Source organism: Pungitius pungitius, chromosome 2, assembly GCF_949316345.1.
Source record: "Pungitius pungitius chromosome 2, fPunPun2.1, whole genome shotgun sequence".
Taxonomy (NCBI): Eukaryota; Metazoa; Chordata; class Actinopteri; order Perciformes; family Gasterosteidae; genus Pungitius; species Pungitius pungitius.
The window spans coordinates 9,967,671-9,985,754 of record NC_084901.1 but is presented as its reverse complement, the minus strand read 5'-3'; the positions used below and the strand labels follow the sequence as shown (position 1 = coordinate 9,985,754).

General features: G+C 43.3%; 2 protein-coding genes across 6 annotated transcripts; both read left to right on the top strand.

The window, feature by feature from the left end:
* The first annotated feature begins 2,318 nt into the window (after positions 1 to 2,318).
* On the top strand, positions 2,319 to 9,063 carry optn (optineurin). Of its 2 annotated transcripts, none has more exons than XM_037462036.2 (13): positions 2,319 to 2,457; positions 3,150 to 3,290; positions 3,594 to 3,802; positions 4,042 to 4,203; positions 4,322 to 4,506; positions 5,876 to 5,969; positions 6,249 to 6,364; positions 6,563 to 6,712; positions 6,873 to 6,957; positions 7,081 to 7,239; positions 7,353 to 7,495; positions 7,738 to 7,823; positions 8,170 to 9,063. In XM_037462036.2, the coding sequence occupies exons 2-13, from the start codon at positions 3,170 to 3,172 to the stop codon at positions 8,280 to 8,282; spliced, it is 1,623 nt and encodes a 540-aa protein (XP_037317933.2). In that variant the 5' UTR covers positions 2,319 to 2,457; positions 3,150 to 3,169; the 3' UTR covers positions 8,283 to 9,063. The 2 variants fall into 2 exon arrangements, with proteins under 2 accessions (XP_037317933.2, XP_037317934.2); XM_037462037.2 differs by having other exon boundaries at positions 2,329 to 2,457; positions 3,166 to 3,290.
* A 929-nt stretch (positions 9,064 to 9,992) lies between these two features.
* On the top strand, positions 9,993 to 17,688 carry mcm10 (minichromosome maintenance 10 replication initiation factor). Of its 4 annotated transcripts, none has more exons than XM_037462712.2 (18): positions 9,993 to 10,217; positions 10,806 to 10,857; positions 10,945 to 11,241; positions 11,317 to 11,535; positions 11,723 to 11,842; positions 11,957 to 12,128; positions 12,239 to 12,404; positions 12,883 to 13,050; positions 13,437 to 13,553; positions 13,651 to 13,847; positions 15,018 to 15,112; positions 15,216 to 15,329; positions 15,855 to 16,346; positions 16,483 to 16,613; positions 16,883 to 16,996; positions 17,123 to 17,268; positions 17,350 to 17,392; positions 17,486 to 17,688. In XM_037462712.2, the coding sequence occupies exons 2-18, from the start codon at positions 10,851 to 10,853 to the stop codon at positions 17,567 to 17,569; spliced, it is 2,682 nt and encodes an 893-aa protein (XP_037318609.2). In that variant the 5' UTR covers positions 9,993 to 10,217; positions 10,806 to 10,850; the 3' UTR covers positions 17,570 to 17,688. The 4 variants fall into 4 exon arrangements, with proteins under 4 accessions (XP_037318609.2, XP_037318608.2, XP_037318607.2 ...); XM_037462711.2 differs by having other exon boundaries at positions 11,702 to 11,842; XM_037462710.2 differs by having other exon boundaries at positions 11,699 to 11,842; positions 11,960 to 12,128.
* Positions 17,689 to 18,084: the final 396 nt, after the last annotated feature.

Genomic DNA, 18,084 nt, shown 5'->3' with positions numbered 1-18,084 from the left:
GTTGCCAAAATGTGACCAGGACTGGTGGTGTAGGGGTGAGTGCAGGGGCCAAAAGCCTCTGTAAGCACTAGCGGGTGCAAATCCCACTGCTGCCAAGTCTTGAGCGCACTACCGCGGAGGTAGTTGTGGGGGCATTGCCCCTACTGGTTGATTCAGAGAAGTTGACCCTGGGGGTTATGCAGAAACACAAGGTGTGTTCACTTGAGTTATGATGGCATTGTCAAGAATGATGAAGAATCTTTTGAATGATGATGAATTGACTTAATTTGATGTTAATTGCTAATTAAGCTTTTATCACTTATTAGCCATGCTACATAGCCTATATAGGGTTCCACCTTTTTGACGGGACAGAAGGCCGGATGAGTCAGTAAAGATGAGCAGATGTGTCTCATTCAGTGGTCACACTGACATGAAACTTATTACAGCCTCTGAGGGCATTTTTCAAGACAATCACATGTTTGTCTACTTCAGGGCATCCTGTGGACAACCCTGACAGTCTGGCACAGGGTGTAGATTTGTTTACCCTTTTTAGTGCATACACCCTCCAATTATCTGTTACATTCAAATTCAACTCACTTGTGCCTTTACCAATGCAGGAAGGATGAATAGCATGGTTGATCCTCCAAGATGCACCAATCTGTCTCTGGGGCAATATCCCATTATGATTTTTTATAAATGTCAGTTACCCAAAACTAAAAAAGGATTTAGGAAGAGCCACCATGTCCCTTGAGGGTTGAACCCAGATAAGGTTTAAAGTACAGACATTTGGGGCATTTGGCATTAGTGACAGGGACGTGTAGGTTGCTCCATCTAAGATCATTCCAGTCATGTCATGGGAAAAAAAATATTGTGAAAAAAGTCAAAATATGTAGGGTCAAAAAAGAAAAGATTTTTTTTAAATAATAGGTAAAGAATTATTATAAAAAATATATGTAAGGTCAATATATATATAATATAATATATATATTATTATGGCCGGGACTCGATTAAAAATATTAATCTAATTAATTAGAGGCTTTGTAATTAATTAATCAAAATTAATCACATTTTAATTGCATAAATATTTGACCTGAGAACAGTGAGAAGTAATTTTTTTCACATGGATTTTTATTTTTGTTCAACCAATTCCAGCAGACAAGTGTAGCAATAGCATATTTAGAAATATAGTACTTTCAGAAATTAGGTAGCCTATTGGTAAGTAGACCTTCTGTAAACTATCTTTTTTTAAGTAGACCAATACTTTCAAGTACATTCAGAACATTAGTTAACTTAGTTACCCTGGTCCTTAAACCAGTCATCTGGTGGAGTGTGGGTTGGGTGTGGGTCCTTGTACTCGGGTCGGGCTAACGTCCATGCTAGCTGCTAATTGTTTTGCGTTGAGGTGATACTTGAGGCTCGATGTGAATTCCTTGTTGCACAGCTTGCACACAACCATGCTCTTATCGACGCTTCCATTCGTGTGTTTATTATAATAAAATTTCCCATTCACGGGGCCACCCGACACGGTCTCGTCAGCTTCTTCGTTCATGTTCACTGTGGTTTGTTGTTGTCTGAAGTCATGAACGCTAGTTGGTGCTCCACTATAATCTGTCCTCCAAAACTCATCCAGTGAGAAACGTTCCGCGGTGCAAAAAATAAGTGTAAAAATGCGTAAAAAATGTTTAATGTGTTACTTTTTGTGTAATTAATTAATCTTAATTCACATTGTGATTAATTAATTGTAATTAACGCGCTAAAGTCCCGGCCCTAATTTATATATATAATATATATAGAGAAATGTAATGATATATATATATATGATATATATAATGATATATATATAATCTCTCTCTCTCACTCTCTATATATATATACATTTTTTTGGTCACATTTTCAGAAGATCCACTCAAATTCAAATGTATGTATGTCTGGAAAGATTAAGAAAATACATTTTACAATACCTCAAATATTGATATATCAGCTTTTTAAACTTTCAAATCAAAAAAAATTTATTTCAGAAAATCTATCGTAGATCCATCATACATTGAAAAGCTAATATCCAGGACATATGAGACATTTTATTTTTGAACATATATATACATGTTTTTGAACTTCCGATTATGGGGAATCTAATTGAAACAATGCCCTAAAATTTGTAAATTAAACAACAAACTTCGAAATGCATCTCTGAAATAAATGATTTATCTAAATAAAGCCTCTTTTCAAAACATAATTCACTGGTAAAAGAAGTGCTCAATTCTTGTATCGTTTCCAAACAAAACGCTTTTGTCCCCGCGGGACTTTATTTTGAAAATAATTCCCGGACAGCGCTTAGTTTCCGTACGTCACTGACGTAGGACGTCACAAACCCAGCAGCAGCACAATATTGCTCGACGCATTTCGCCACCTCTCTCCGAGTTTGCGTGTATTTCTGAAGTAAATTACCGGACTTAGTTCATTTTTTCGAGGTGACAGCGGGTGAGTGTCAACCTTTCTACAACGTTTTTTTCGTGACGCAGTTCGCCTCAGCTGAGACCGCATCCGTGTTGCGCAAGTTACTGCTAACTTTTCCGTGTTTACCAGGAGTCGCTCATCGGATAGGCCCATCTTGAAGAAAGCGAAACTAATGTTTTAAGACCAGATGTTAAAATTAACATACAAAGCCACCGTGAGTCCGGGGCATTCAATGTATTGTATGTTTTAGTGTCTGGTCAGTCCGTCATTGAGTAAATGTCTGACCATATATGTGTATAGCATTCCCGCCTTGTTACCATAATGTTATTTAACAATCTTATGACCTGCTGATTAGATCATTCCGGCTCTATGCTCCTGATACTGAATGCTGAAGCAGTGAGTCATTCAATGATGTCAGCATGGGACTTTTTATTTATGTGCAATGTAGGAACTTAAGTCAACATGACAGGGGGAATACAAGGGTTTATAACTATAATCCATGTTTTAAGTTATTAATTCTGCCTGTCAAATAAAAACAAGGCGCAGTCAGTGCAGTTATTCCTGTGGACACAATTCTGCCTAGACCACGTGATAACGTCTGAATGAAATGAACGTTTTCCTTAGAGATCAGTAAGAAGTCCAATATTCCAAAGAGAAAATCAGCCACATCTTTCTAACTATTCTGTTAATATTCAAAGTCTCATCATGTTCTCTAGTTTTTATCCTTCTCAGCGTCATGGCGTCTGAAGGCCCCCTGATGAATGGGGACATTTCTCGCTCGCCCGGTCAGTTGGGCGCGTTGGAGGAAACCCTGCAGCAGATGAACATCCTCATCCAGGAGAACCGAGACCTGAAAGGTGAGGGCAGGAGGACGGAGGTCTAAATTTCTAATGACAGCTTTTTATCCGTTTTTTTGTTCTGCAACCTAACATTCTTAATACTCTTATTAGGTCTCAATTTGCCAGAGGGTCAAAGGTCAGGGGAGGCTAACTCCCTGACTGCTTTTGTCAGGGTGGAGTTTCAGAGTTGTAGCTGAAAAGACTTGCTGGACCAGTGTATTGGGAAACGAGGGGCACAATGGCTAGAATGGCAAATGACTCGGCCTTTTGCGATTTGTATTTATTCAAGTTATTTCCGGCTTGTGTCTGTCGCCACCTCAGAGGCCCTGCGCCAGACCAACTTCATGATGAAGGACCGCTTCGAAGGTCTATCCGCGTGGCGGGAGAAGCAGCGGGAGGAGCGGGACTTCCTGGAGAACAGGCTGGAGGACGCTCGGGACCGCGTGGAGGCGCTGACCCTCCAAAACCAGGAGCTGGGCAGAAGAAGGGAGGGGGACGGGAGGACAGGGCCAGCTGTGGGAAGCATGCTGGTGAGAATATGACTGGGTCAAATCAACTGAGAGTTATAATAATAATAATATAATATAATATTTTTTTATTATATTCATTATATAATTACATAGTTTTCAAAGCAAGGTTTACCCGGCTGACTTAAAATCAAGTCTCACAAGATTTCCAAATCAAAGTGGGCAGTATCTGGCCCTATGCTGAAAATAGTTTGACACCCCTGCTTTATGGTATTGTCATTTCCGTGTGATGTGGTGTCCAGGCGGTGTCATCCAATCAGAGCGCTGAGCTGGATGCTCTGCGGGCCCAGGTCTCTCGCCTGCAGGCAGAGAAGAACGACCTAGTGGCCATGAATTCGGAGCTGCAGCTGAAGACGGACCAGGACTCGCACGAGGACTCCTTCATTGAGATCATCAGGGTCTCGGTGAGTCAACGCACAGACACACACCTTTTCAGCGTGCAAAGGCCTCATCTAAAAAAATACAAATAAAAAGCCTGCAACTGCCGCTCTGGGATATATTTGTGTGTGTGTTTCCTCTTAGGATCAAGGCGTAGACAGTGTGAACAATGCGTGTGGTTTGGAGAGTAGCCGACGTCCAGACCTGAGCATGACGGCGTCACGGCTGGAAAGCGAGGAGATGACCGTCAGCCAGCTGCTCCAGTCACTGAGGAACGAGGCGCAGCGGGCCGAGCAACTGCAGGCCGAGCTTCAGTCCTCTGCTGCCAGGTAGGGGACCAAGCTTACTGCTAGCTGATGTCAGAGCTGGGCGGTATACCGTACAGGTATACCAGTTCAACATTTCCTTACAGTGTGAATTCTTCACATACCGCCATACCAGTGTTAAGCCCTAACAACTGATGTTGCTCTACGGCAGGTAGCAGAATTTATTTATACACCTTTGGTCGGAACTACTTGTGTTACGTTTATAGAGAGTAAGTAACGGTTATAACATTTTACAACAATTAATAAACCCACAACAAACACTCTTTAACAGGGTAAAACACCACGACACAACAGCGTGTGACACATAAACACTTTGTAACACTAATAATTGAACATTTATAAATTTACCCCACCGAACTGCATGCTGGGTACAGCTCGCCCCTAAATCACAACAAGAAGTAACTACGTCGCTACATGAAAACACGAAAAAGAGCGACCAGAGATGCATGAACGCAATTAGGAAGGAGCTGTGTCTGTCTGGAGAGGTTTTTGTTTTTGAAAAATCCAATGCAACTTGGATCAAAATACTATTACAAAGCTGGTGGAGCCGCTGGTATTGCCTCTGGTGGCCACACTAGCAGTCACCAGAGGCAATACCAACGGCTCACAGACATAATAAATCGTTTTCTGATCTAACGTTAACTTGTGTTGGATTTTCCAAAACCAAAAACCCTCCAAACAGACACAAGTTGTTGTGTTGGTGCATCTCTAGTCTCTCGTTGTTCCTCCTGTATCGCTCTTTTCCGTGTTTTCATGTGGCTACAGAATTACTTCTTTGTGAGCTGTACCCAGCATGCAGTTCAGGGGGGTAATTTTTACAATGATTAGTGTTACGAATTGTTTATGTGTCACAAGCTGTTGTGTCGTGGTGTTTTACCCTGTTAAAGAGTGTTTGTTGTGCATTATTCATTCTTATTATAACAATGACTCAATTTCAACAAACGTAAGAAAACTAGCTCCAAACGCTGCAAACTATGTGATGAATAAATAAATAGAGAGCAACGTCAGTTGTTATGGCGGAGAAATTCATACCGTACCAAACTCTTATACCGGTTGCACAGCCCTATCAGCGGCCCTTTTCGGCATCAATAAATTAAGGTAAACTCAGGAAAAAAATACCGGAATAGCGTTAGAATGGTACAAAATACCGTGATATGAATTTTTGGCCACACCGCCCAGCCGTAGCTTATGCTCTCTCTCATCAAGCCAGTTGAAGCTGAGTTTATGGCATTAGGAAACACACAGGAAGTCAGAATGTTAGTTGTTCCCTGCACTTTTTATTTCAGTAAACCAAATTAGGAGGAACGTATATGAATATAACGTGCATATGTTGAATGAATTGTTTTCACTTCTTGGCATATTACTCAAACAGGATTAGAGAGCTGGAGAAGAGGAAGACTGGTGTGGAGAAATCAACACAGACCCCCCAGACAGAGACCAAGGAGGATTCTGGGAAAGAAGAAAAGGTATTTACTCAGCAGTTAAATTCCTAAATCTGGCAGCATTCTGCTGTAATGTCTCGATAATCGATAACCCTTACATAATATTGTCATTATGTAATCTGTGACCTAAAAGGGTATGAAAAATACAATAATATTGTTTACCCTCACACAACAAAAAGTAGGTATTGCGAGTGGTGTCATTGTAATGTGTGTATTTGACAGCCCGACAAAATGGTCCATTCACTTAGCTTATTCACAAGTAGCTTATTGATGTTCTTGTGTCATTGTGCTAACATTCTTCAGGCAGCATCGGAGGTGGAGAATCTGAAGTGTCAGATGATGACACTGTTCAAAGACCTGCAGCAGGCCCAGAGCAAGTTGTACGAAGCAGAAGGCATGAAGAAGAACCTGCAGGACAGGTTAGGCCAGCACAGTCTGATCTGAACCTGCCAACAACAATACTGCCCCCCCGAAAGCTTAACATACCACATGGAAAGCCTGCTTTTTTTTAAGCAAAGCTCTTCTCCTTCAGGCAACGTTCCCATGCTTTATTACCACCCGTACACACACACACACACACACACATATATAAACCGTTTTGTTTCTCTTGTGTCTAGATGTCGCGAGGTGGAGCAGGACGTGGTCACTCTGAAGGCTCAGCTGGGGGAGAAGCAGGCCGTTCAGTCTGAGAACGACCGACTTAAGCTGCAGGTGGACAGCATGCAGTCTCAGAGCCAGATGGAGCAGAGGAAGGCCGGCGAGGAGAGGTCAGAGACGACACATATATGTACACGTTTATGTGGAGCTAGACTGCTTTCACTCTCCAGAAAAAGTCAAAAAATCAAAATTTCTTCCCCTGTTGTGTTTATCCTATATTTGGACACGCCCACTGGGTCACAGTTAATCCCTTTGCCTCCTAACTCACAGGTCCAACCTGGCCCAGCTGAAAGATGCCTACACCAAGCTATTCGAAGACTACAATGAACTCAAAGAGGAGAAGAAGAAGAGAGAGGTCAGAAGCAAAACTAGGACCGTTTTAGCGAGAGATTCCATTACTGAAGATTTCCATCAAACCTAATGCAGTTATAAAATAAATAGGAGCCAGAAGTGTGACCTTTTGCTCTGTGGTCTTCAGTCTCTAATGGTGCAGAAGGAGGTGGTGGACGAGCTGCAGCAACGTCTGAGTTCCGCTGAAGAGGCCCTGGCTGCCAAACAGAACCACATAGACAAAATGAAGCAGGAGATGTTCAGCAAGGAGGAGGAGCTGCAGACGATATCTGTGTTCCAGGCTCAGGTCAGCAGCTTGATGATTTCTCCATGTCGAGTGAACCAAAGCATCGTTGCACCCGGAGTTTCAGACGTCCCCACGACGAGACGTCTCACTCGTGCTTTTTCACTTTACCGCAGGCCGAGGTCTACTCCTCGGACTTTTACGCAGAGCGAGCAGCAAGGGAGAAACTCCACGAAGAGAGGGAGCGCCTGGCCGCTCAGCTGGAATACGTAAAGAAGCAGAACCACCAGCTGCAGGAGGAGTTAGACTCGCTGGGCAGGTACGGAATCAACCCAGAGATTTTGATGTGGAAACGTGCTCACCTACTGTCATCCACAAATGTAACAAATTATCTTGAATAAATATATACAGGTGTTGGTTGGAGATTGCTCTTGTGAGAGAAGTTTTATTATTTTAGTTGAGCTTTAGAATAGGAGGAAAAATCCATAATCCTGTGGGTGGTCTGCTTTGCTTTGACACCACAAACCAACTGCACCTGTGTAACACCCCCCTTCTCCACAGGCATTCATTGAACGAGATGAAGAAGAGACACGTGCCACTGGGAGGAAATCCACTCGGAGCCGCCGCTAGTCTGGTCGGAAGAGGAGGTACTATTTCATGTTTTCACATAATGTAAAAACGACATTATAATTCCTCAGTTTGATCGGCAACCACAAAATATATTTGCATTTTGAACAAACACGATACAACATGCTAATTAGTATAGATATATTAGTATAGACTAGGGGTGCCCACACTTTTTGAAAAGTTACTTTTCAATCGAGTCGTGGCAATCTAAATTGGGCGCCCCTGGTAGAGACTCGTTAGTTTATCCTTTTTGACAGGGCCAACCAAGCTATTTCCTTCCCTTTTACAGTCGTATCAGCTACGGTCTCGTTAGCACAGTCTAGCGTGACATCTGTCGGGTTTGTGATCACTGTCTCTGACTCTCAGGTAATGACTGGCAGCATCAGGGGAATATTCCGGAACACGCCTGTCCCAAGTGCAATGACATCCTGCCGGACCTGGACTCCCTGCAGATCCACATCATGGACTGCATCATCTAGACCTCCACCGTCAAAACATCCACGACAACAGTGGCTCCATTTGCACCTCAATCTAAGTCTTCCTCAGCTCTCATAGTTTAATGGTGAACATTCACCATCCGAAGGTGAAAACTTTTTGGTATGGCTTTATTTAGGGTTCCCCCTGAGAATTATTGCTCCCCTCTAATTTGTTTAAACTTGAGAATTCCTTGTAAATATTTGAAATTAAAGCAGTCATTGTACAACAAATCGTTCAAGTGTCAAGTTTGGAAAAGTTACACAAACACTTCTGTAATTAGGCGCTGTCATGCAGACATTCAATAAGTTCAGCCTTTGCAAGTTGGGATATAACTTTTTCTTTTTTTTTTTCATCCAATGGAATTCAATTTATATTCTTTGCTTGGGAAAGCTGTTTCAGCTGATGACTGGGTTGTTGGTGTATGCACAATGTAGGCACTTAAATATGAATAGATATGTTTTATTCAGAAGATACCTGGTAGCTGTAATATATTTAACTTGTTTAGTACTCCTTCACTGAAAGCCCAGTCTTTCTAAGTCTTTGTGCAGGAGGCCCAAAGTAGTCTGTAGATTACATAAGATTTCAGATGCCATGTTATACTCCTCTGAATTGAACTGAAAAAATAAAATCTGCAAATTTCTGTCTTCTTCTGGTCATATTGTAACTGTACTGGAAGATTATTTGTGTGACTAAGTTTACGAAAAACCCTGCAGTTTCATGTTTAATGATATAATTGACTTGAATTAAACCTGAACGTGGTGATTAACAGCACGTCCAAATCAACTGGTGTCTTCATTACTTGAACAGCTCTGTCACTGTTTTTGTGCAACAGAGAATAAAATTACTTAAGGCCCTGTTTTTTAAATGTACGCTATTGAACAGTGTACTAATACTGATGTGGTTGTCCACTTTTTAAATACCTGACTGACAGCTCCTATAAAAAAAACAATTGATTTTTTTTTTCATCTTCGCCCAGGGATGACACAGGGCTTCCGATTAAAAGGTTAGAGTTTGAACGTCACATATCGCCATGGTCCCTTTGAGTGCATGCTGGCGTTCGAGTATCTTAACGTTACATGAAAGGCACGCTGTTGTCGCTGAGCAGTCTTCTCTCCTTCCATACTGTTAAAGCACATCATTGATACAGTAAAGTAAATGGCTTGAAAATTCATATCCGTGCATGTTCTGAAAAAAGAAGAAAATACATACAAATAATAAATCAATAAAAAGCTCTAATTGTGTTGAAGGTACCATATGGAAGTCTCAAAATGGGGAATTAAATCCAGATTTTTGCCATACGGGCACGTTGCTTCTATGGATACCAATCTGTCGGAAGGTTATAGGCATTTGGGGTTTACAATATATTTAAGGTTAGGATTTGAGGTGTGGAGGGGGTTGATTGATATATAAATCCACGGAAGGGGGCATGTAGCAACTGCAAGGCTAATTATACCTGGGAGTCACTAAGGAGGGCAAACTGTATATGGGTCCTCAGTTTTATAAACAGGCTTTTACGGTTCATGTATTCCACATTGACAATGTTGCAACAAAACTAATATCAACACAAACATGTATTTTTTAGTATATTTATTATCATGTTTTCTTTAATAAAATTAAGTCGTAAAAGAATAAACGTAAAGGTTTTTAGATTTCAGTTTTCAGGCAGATTGTTGGCCAGCTACTACATTTTTGACAACACAGAAGGGTCCTTCGTTTAGCGCCAGTTTAGATTTTTTTCCCCTCGCCCCGTCGGACTGTTGCACCAAAAGTTATATTAAAATGTATTGTTTTTTTAAACTATAACTTTTGCATTACAAACGTCATTTGTAATGTTTGTTATCGGAAAACAAACAACATATTGACAGATTGGATTAAGTTGTAAACCCCATCAAAGGTGCTTTAGAGCCATCGAAAGACACAACGCTGTAACACCTGAGGTAAGTCGGCTAGCTTATTATCTTTGAATAAACAAATACATGTGTGTAGCTGGCCGGACCTGCACCTGTGTAATGAGCATTTTAATTAGTTATTGGTACAAGAAACGAGTGTCCCCATTCCAACATGCATCAGAGCTTTGGGATCATGGGGTGAAGTGTGTGAGAAACGCTCTATATACATTGCACAGTTAAACATGATATAAAATTGAAAAGGTACAAATATAAAAAATAAAACCGCAAATGTGTAACACAATATATCCATTAACCTGTGATACAAATTATTCAATATGAGGTAGAAATGTCGCAAAAAACACAAAGGACGAATATGTTCCATTTAATGCAAGTAAGCCGACTCTGCAATATACAGCAAGTAGCACACTTTAATTAGGGATCAGTTCCAATTTTAAAACTGAGACTGTCCTGATAAAGGTATATTCTGAATACTTTTAGAATTTAAAAAATCCAGTCATGATCATGCAGATCTAGGTTTTTTTCCTCAGGTTATCATTTCATATTCCCAGAACAGCTGCCAAAGAATTCTTTCCTTTGCTTCACTTTACTCAATGGTAGTTTTTTTCCTTCTTGTAGGTCCCTAGCTCATCTGAAATCAGCACCACTGCAAACATCTCCAAAATGGACAGTGAGTATGATGGGATTTAAAAACACCTGTAAAAAGATCCCCTTAAATAGTTCCAAACATAAGTTGGCACGTGCCTTGTCTGCCCAGGTGAGGATGACCTGGACATGTTGACGGCGCTGCTGGCTGAGAGTGAGGGAGTGGAAGAAGCACAGGCCACTCATGAGCAGGCAGGCGACGACTTGGACGGACTGTTTGACGCAGACAACAATGAGGAGTTTGACGAGGGCGTCGAGGAAGAAGGGCCCGATGTGGGGACGGAGGAGGCCGTGTCGGAGCTCTTCGGGGAGGTGGATGACATTGAAAATGAAGAGAAGGAAGCTAAAATAAAAGAAAGTGTTGGAGAAGCCTGCGAGAGCTTGAACAGGTCCAGGGAGGATTTACAAGGTGCGTGCTGCTCGTCTGCTTCTCGTTGCTGGACAACATATGTGTTCACAATCATTAAATGTCTTCCTTCCTCAGACGAGCTGAGGCGCATGCAGGAGCAGATGCAGCGGTTGCAGCAGCAGCTTGAGGCAAGCCAGAAAGTTTCCCCCTCGTCTTCCGCTCCGGTCCAGACTGCAGGGAGCTCGTCTGGTCCCAAACCAAAGACAACCAAACTGACGCCCCCTCGGCCGCCGACCTTCAAACAGACCTCAGCTAAACCGGCTTCTACCACACAGAAGGCCAGGACACCAGCAGGTAAACATGTTGTTGTCCACCAGCCAGAGACGTAACCAAAGTCTGAACTGCATTTGCCACTATTTACTTTTTCTTTCTTTCTTTTTTACACATAGTGAAGGGAATACCTTCATAAAGGTGCAAAAAATTGGGAGTTGATTTGGTTTTCCTTGTCTGTTAACAGCAGCAAAATCTTCATCAACTCCAGTCAGGCAAGGAGCTCTGAAGGCCAAGGAGTCCTCTGATTTTTCGGATATGCTGAACAATGCCGATTCCTTCAAACGTAAACCGAGAGTAGCTCACCATACCAAACCCAACACACCTCCAGGTAGAACCTTTCCTTATGAAAATCCTTAGCAACTGAAAATCAAGGTGTATTTCTGTTCAGAAATGCTACTTTTGCATCTATTTCATGTATTTTTCCATACTGTTTTCTTGTCAGAAGACCGAGGTCCACTGATGGAGATAAAGATTGGAGGAACCTTCCTGCCAGTGGAAGCAGCCTCTCAAAGCAGAGCTGCTCCAGCTGCATCAACAGGAACGCCTAAACATTCTTCTCTTCCTCCCCTCCCCAAAGATGTGGGTGTTGAGAAATACTCAGGACTGCGGCTCAGGTGAAGAAACCAAAGAAATTACAGCTTTTTGTTTTGAATTGAACATCAGAGTCTGAACAAGTGTTGTGTTGTTGTGTTTCAGTCTGAATCTGGGCTCTTTTCCGTTTCAGAAAACCACGCGTCTCGTCATGCGAGATGGACCGCAAGATGGCCGACCGGCGTCTGATCCGTCTGTCACAGGTGCCGGAGCGGTTGGCTCGAGAGAAGCTGGAGGACAGTGACTGGGTGACCTTTGCTGTGCTGGTCAACAAGGTTACACCACAAAGCAACAGCAGTGTAGGTCCACGCTCCCTGGTTGTGACCTTGATGTGTTGCTCACAAATCATCAACAATAAAACAGAATATTTTTGTTCTTGTGGAGCTCTGCTATTTTGCAGTTTATTCTAATTTTTGAAGCAACTAAGCTCCAACTTCAAAACTAGGTTTGATCGATAAATAACCTCCAGTTCACCATATAAAACAGGCTGCTAGCAACCCAGCATTTGGGGGAACCTCTGCTGTTGAGGGAAGCCCAACTAAACGTATCTCTCTGCTGACCAGAATGGGCAGATTGCATTCATTAGCTTTTAAATCTTCAAATGTATTTGAAACAAATGTCACATTTTCCGCTTGTCTAAGAAGTAGAAATTCTGCATGGAGGTCCTGGACTGAGGTTGGTGTTTTGAGCGTGTGAGAGCGTGGGTGTGTGCGCGCCCCCGCTCCATCGCTGATATCTCAAAGTCCCCCTCATTGACTGAGTGCTTTCTGTCCGCAGGGCAAAACCTTCAGCATCTGGAAGCTGAGCGACCTCCATAACCTGGAAGTGTTTGTGTCTCTGCTGCTGTTTGGTGAAGTCCACAAAGAGCACTGGAAGACGGAGCCGGGCACCGTCCTCGGTCTCCTCAACCCGAACCCCATGAAGCAGAAGGAGGGGTACGACGGGGTGAGTGCACCAGCAGACGAGAAGCTGGTGCTTTTCTTAATACCCTCCTGTTGTTATAGTCATGTGACCCCCAATAAGATTACCATTGTAATATGCTCTTTTTTTGTGTAATTTTTCTAAAAACTGAAGGAAGCAGCTCTTTCAAATCTTTAATTGTCCACATTCTAATTATTTTCATAACTTTAAAAAAAAGATTCTGCGGTCTTTATTGTTCATTTGGTCTATAAAATAAAAATAAATAAATAATATATATATATATCATTTCAGTTTTGTTTCAAAATGTCTGAATCCAATAATCTAAAGAGAATAAGAAAGGAGCTGATTTGTTAGTTGTTAAAACCTTTGTTACACTTCCAGAAAAATAAAAGCTGGTTTTCCGTGTCCAGGTGAGCCTGACCGTGGATCACCCACAGAAGCTGCTGCTGATGGGTGAAGCTCAGGACTACGGCAACTGCCAGGCCATGAAGAAGAACGGAGACCCCTGCTCTCAGATTGTCAACATGGTGGGTCCATCTTGCCCCGCAGAATGGGTTAACCTTGCTCCTAGATCCACAGTACCAGGGGCCCAAACGCCTCTTACACTCTCTCTGTGGTCCACAGTTCGAATGCCAGTACTGTCAGTATCACGTCAAGGCCCAGTACAAACAGATGAGCTCGAAGAGGTCCGAGCTGCAGTCCGCGTTTTCCGGCAAAGCTCCCAACAAGTTCAAGGCGAAGGGCAGCAACCTGCGGGAGCGCCTGTGTCAGGACGGCTTCTACTACGGCGGCGTGTCGTCGGCCGCCTGCGCCACGTCCCTGTGAGTCGCGCTCTGCGTTGTCATTTGAATGTTTATTCTAGGAAACATTTGGTTTCATTCTTTCGAGTCTTCCACAAACTATCTCTATTTTTTTAAAGAGCATCAGTTTATCAATTACAATAAGACAGAGTAATAATGAATATAGAGAAAAAGCAGTCAACTTCAACTGTTTGTGTGCAGAATATAGACCTGCAACTAACGATTATTTTAATAATCGTTAGTTGTTCGATGAATCGGATAAAAAATAAATAAATTTAAAAACATTAATTTCCAACCCTTTATTGAAAAATAGAACTGACAGTGCAAAACATTTAGAAAGTGCACAAACAGATTGCTCCTTGAACATCCCTAAGTAAGCAAATAAAATGGACTAACACAAAAAACACACATCGCATGATGTTTACTTTACAGCTGCCAAATTAAATAGATTAGGCACAAAAAATATTTAGATTAGATTTTTCCAACATGTTTCGGTTTAAGGTGCTGAATCATCGCCGTGGTGCTCCCGTGCCAGGCCATGTCGCTTTTGCATATCTTACAATCAGACTCCCGAATTTCAAAGCCCCTCCCGAAAATCTCCCGGACCGACCTTTCTCCCGATTTCCACCCGGACAACAATATTGCTGCACCACCCGTCACTGGGCGCGCCGTTTCAGACCGAACAATAATAAAGGTTACACCTTCAAGTCAAGCGCGGCGATTAGAACGGAAAAAGATGAGACTGGCGCTGCAAAGAAACCCCCCCCCCCCCCCCCCGTGAAATATCCCCATACCTGGGAGGATTTAGGTCGCATTGGTTTCTCTTCCTCCGCATGTTTCAGAACAGTATTACGGGTCTCTCCGATGGTCTTTCCTCTGCCTCAGCGCTCAGCTCTGCGCGGCGCGCTCAAATTTTTTTTAATACTCAAACATAATAGTCGCGCGACACAACAAATCGAAATTGAAATTCGTTGCCAACGCTTTTAATGATCGATTTTAATCGATTTCATCGATTCGTTGTTGCAGCCCTAGCAGAATATTCTGTAGAAGCCACTCACGCAGAACAAGGTCGCAACTTTGACTCTATTTGGGGGTTTTTACGACGTTAAAAAACATCCTCCGTTGTCAGGAACACCGCATGATGTGGGCTTAATCTGAGCCGCCAGTGACCTTTCGGTAACTGTGTTGCAGATCGGTGGGCAAACCCAACAAACCCGTCCAGAAGACACTGGACAAGCTGTTTGTGAAGGGCTCCGCTCAGCATGTCAGTCAGGCCAAGAGGCTGGGTGAGCTCAGATGGTCTCCCTCACACACACTCGCACGCACAAACCTCAGCGCCTCTGGTTGACCCCATTCTGTCTTTTTCTTGTTTGTTTTTTTTGTTACCAGCCATGCGGTCCGGTGAAGTTGCAGGTTGTTCAAATGAATTTAAGAGCTTGATGTCGGCGCCGACTCCCGGAGCTCTGCAGCTGAAGAAGCACTTGGTACAGGGTGGCCAATCAGGTACACAACCAGGACACATGCCTCTGTTTCTTTTTTTACTGCTCTAACTATGAGGTAATCACCTGGGTTTTTTTAATAGATTTTGTATCATTCACATCCATTCTACCTCCTGCCAGACAGCCCCTTCCAACTAAAGCCACAATACTATAACAACAACTGTCATTTATCCCACAGACCACTGAAGTGTTAGCACAGCTAACATTGACTCAGCTGGTGCTAGAGTGAACATGATTGATTATCTGATTTCATCACTCTTATTTGCTAAATCTGGAAAAGACCGGGCAGGAAGTTGACCTTTGAGGACCCTGTCATCTAGACCTCAATATGTTTACTGTACAGCTGCTCATCACAAATCAGTCTATGTTATCTGGTATATTTACTCATCAGCCTTGCAGTAGTGATGCTGAGTTTCATTCTGAACATCATTTTCTAAAAGATCTCCTTTTCAAACAACCAGACGATGTCCGGTGTTATTTAAGGTAACTCTGCCCTTCACCCATTTATTAATCTGCTGCACATCTCCAGTCTCCAAAGATGCAAGTCCAGTTCAGTCGATCACAGCCTCGGACCTGCTGAAGCAGCAGAAACAGATGCAGCGGGAGTTTCTGCTGAATCGGCGGCGGAGGGCAGACGACGTCCAGAAGGGGGCGCTGCCGCACTCAGCTGGTCCCAGCCCCAACACGCCGTCCTCCTCGATGGGCCGGGAGGCTCTGATGTCCCCAAAAGCAGCCGCCGAGGTCCCAAGAGCCACGCAGAGCCCCGCGGCCCCCCACGGCCCCACCCTGGGCCGAGGCTTCTCCGAGGGTGAAGACATCCTCTTCTTCGAGAACAGCGCTCCGCCGCCGCCGCCTGCCCCCGCCGCGCTCAGCCTATCGGGCGCCAAGCTGACCGCTCTGAAGAAGCTGAAAGCTAAAGGGACGGGGCTCGAAAAGGAAGACCCCAACGCTGTGAAGAGAAAGAGGAGTACCGACGGCAAGATCAACGCCCGGGTCGAGAAGAATCTCACCTCTCCCAATGGTACACAGTGAAGAGCCATTTTAGATATTAGTATGACAGTATGAAAAGCTTAAAATGCAGAATTTTGCATTTAAATCTTTATATACATTGACTTGGCCGTTGCTTGTCATAACTTGTCCTTTTACTTTGTGCTCAGGCGGACAGTCCGGTAACGACGAAGAGGAACCGGCGCTGAAGAGGAAGCGAGAACAGCTGCGCTACATCCAGTCAGAGGAGTTTCAGAAGATCCTCAACGCCAAGTCCCGCCACGACGCCGCACTGCAGGCGGTACGGCCAGTTGGAACCTAACCGCGTGTTTCCGTTCAGACGTGTTTTTTGAATCTCCAGATGTTGCATGTGTATTTATGGTAGATCCCATCTCGCAATTGCTTCGGCAAATCGACATATTGTCTACAAGTAAAACACGGTTTTACAGTGTATCCAAAGTTTCCCCAACCATTCTATCGGGGGGGGGGCACTCCCTCAGCCATAGGGAAACACTTGTGTCTGAATGTCCTCTCTCTCTCTCTCTCTCTCTCTCTCTCTCTCTCTCTCAGGCAGAGTACCAGCTGCAGGAGAGCTACTTCGATCCGCGTGTGAAGAAGGAGCAGATGGAGGAGAAGATGAAGGCCATCAGAGAGATGAAGTGTCGTGCTGTTACTTGTAAAAAGGTACAGAGTTGAATTTCACTCCGGCTCAGTTCTGATTTGTATCCATCCAAGTATTTATGAGACGTATTTTCCCCGTCAGAAGCAGGCAAAGTAAACCGCTACTCTTCCCATGATCTTCCCTTCCAGTGCAGTTACACCTACTTCAAGCCGGCAGACCGTTGTGTGGAGGAGAATCATAACCTGCGGTGGCACGATGCCACCAAACGTTTCTTCAAATGTCCCTGTGGACAGAGGGCCATCGCGCTGGACCGACTGCCCAACAAAACCTGCGGGTAAATATTCATTTCCTACAGCTCGTGTCCAGTCTCCCTCGTTCCTACTCGCACATTCTAACAAGTGTTTTACCATTTCAGTAACTGCGGCCTGTTTAAATGGGAGCGCGATGGGATGCTGCAGGTAAAACCTCTCTCTGACTCCCACTTCACCTCTGATGTTGTAAAAGAAAGCCGAACTGATGTTCCCCTACACTTTTTTTTTTTTTTATTGCAGGAGAAAAAGGGACCAAAGATCGCCGGGGAGCTCCTGCAGCCTCGAGGAGAGGAGCACGGCAAGTTCCTCAACAGCATGAAGTGACGGCCCCAGGATTTTTAAGTCTGTAATTTGTCTCTGTAGCAATTTCGTGTTTGTATTAATTATGATTTTAAATTTTAAATTCGTTTTTAAATGGATGTGCTTTAAAGACGATAATTAAAGCAATATGTTTCATATAAAATGTCTGTTTCTAAGGAGCTGAGCACACTACATATAGGGCAAATATGTTCTCTCACATTTGCTAGTATCAGTTATTAGAGCAGCTGCGCCTTTCCTACAAAGACAAGCTGAAAGGTCTGCTGTTTAAAAAGCCAGTCCATTTTAGACGCAACCTTAAACAAAAACCCAACTTCAGTTTTTAGGAATAATAAGAAAATATTTTCACTTAGCGGTTGTATGAAAATCAATTTAAAACTTCATCAACAAAAAAATTCAGGCCGAGTGACATCATGGGATCTGAATGAAGGTGGACATTATGCTTTACTTACTTATTTGCAGAAAAACTCAAAGGGATTAACTCCTGCCTTTAGAAATGTAGGACACATTTTAGCTTAAAT

Bases quoted from the DNA above. Each gene is read 5' to 3' on its own strand.
- mcm10 (XM_037462709.2), top strand. The intron at 13,051-13,436 runs GTGAGTGCACCA...TTCCGTGTCCAG, and splicing joins AGAAGGAGGGGTACGACGGG to GTGAGCCTGACCGTGGATCA. The intron at 16,347-16,482 runs GTACACAGTGAA...CTTTGTGCTCAG, and splicing joins GAATCTCACCTCTCCCAATG to GCGGACAGTCCGGTAACGAC.
- optn (XM_037462036.2), top strand. From the start codon at position 3,170: ATGGCGTCTGAAGGCCCCCTGATGAATGGGGACATTTCTCGCTCGCCC. The intron at 3,291-3,593 runs GTGAGGGCAGGA...TCGCCACCTCAG, and splicing joins GGAGAACCGAGACCTGAAAG to AGGCCCTGCGCCAGACCAAC. The intron at 7,496-7,737 runs GTACGGAATCAA...CCTTCTCCACAG, and splicing joins GAGTTAGACTCGCTGGGCAG to GCATTCATTGAACGAGATGA.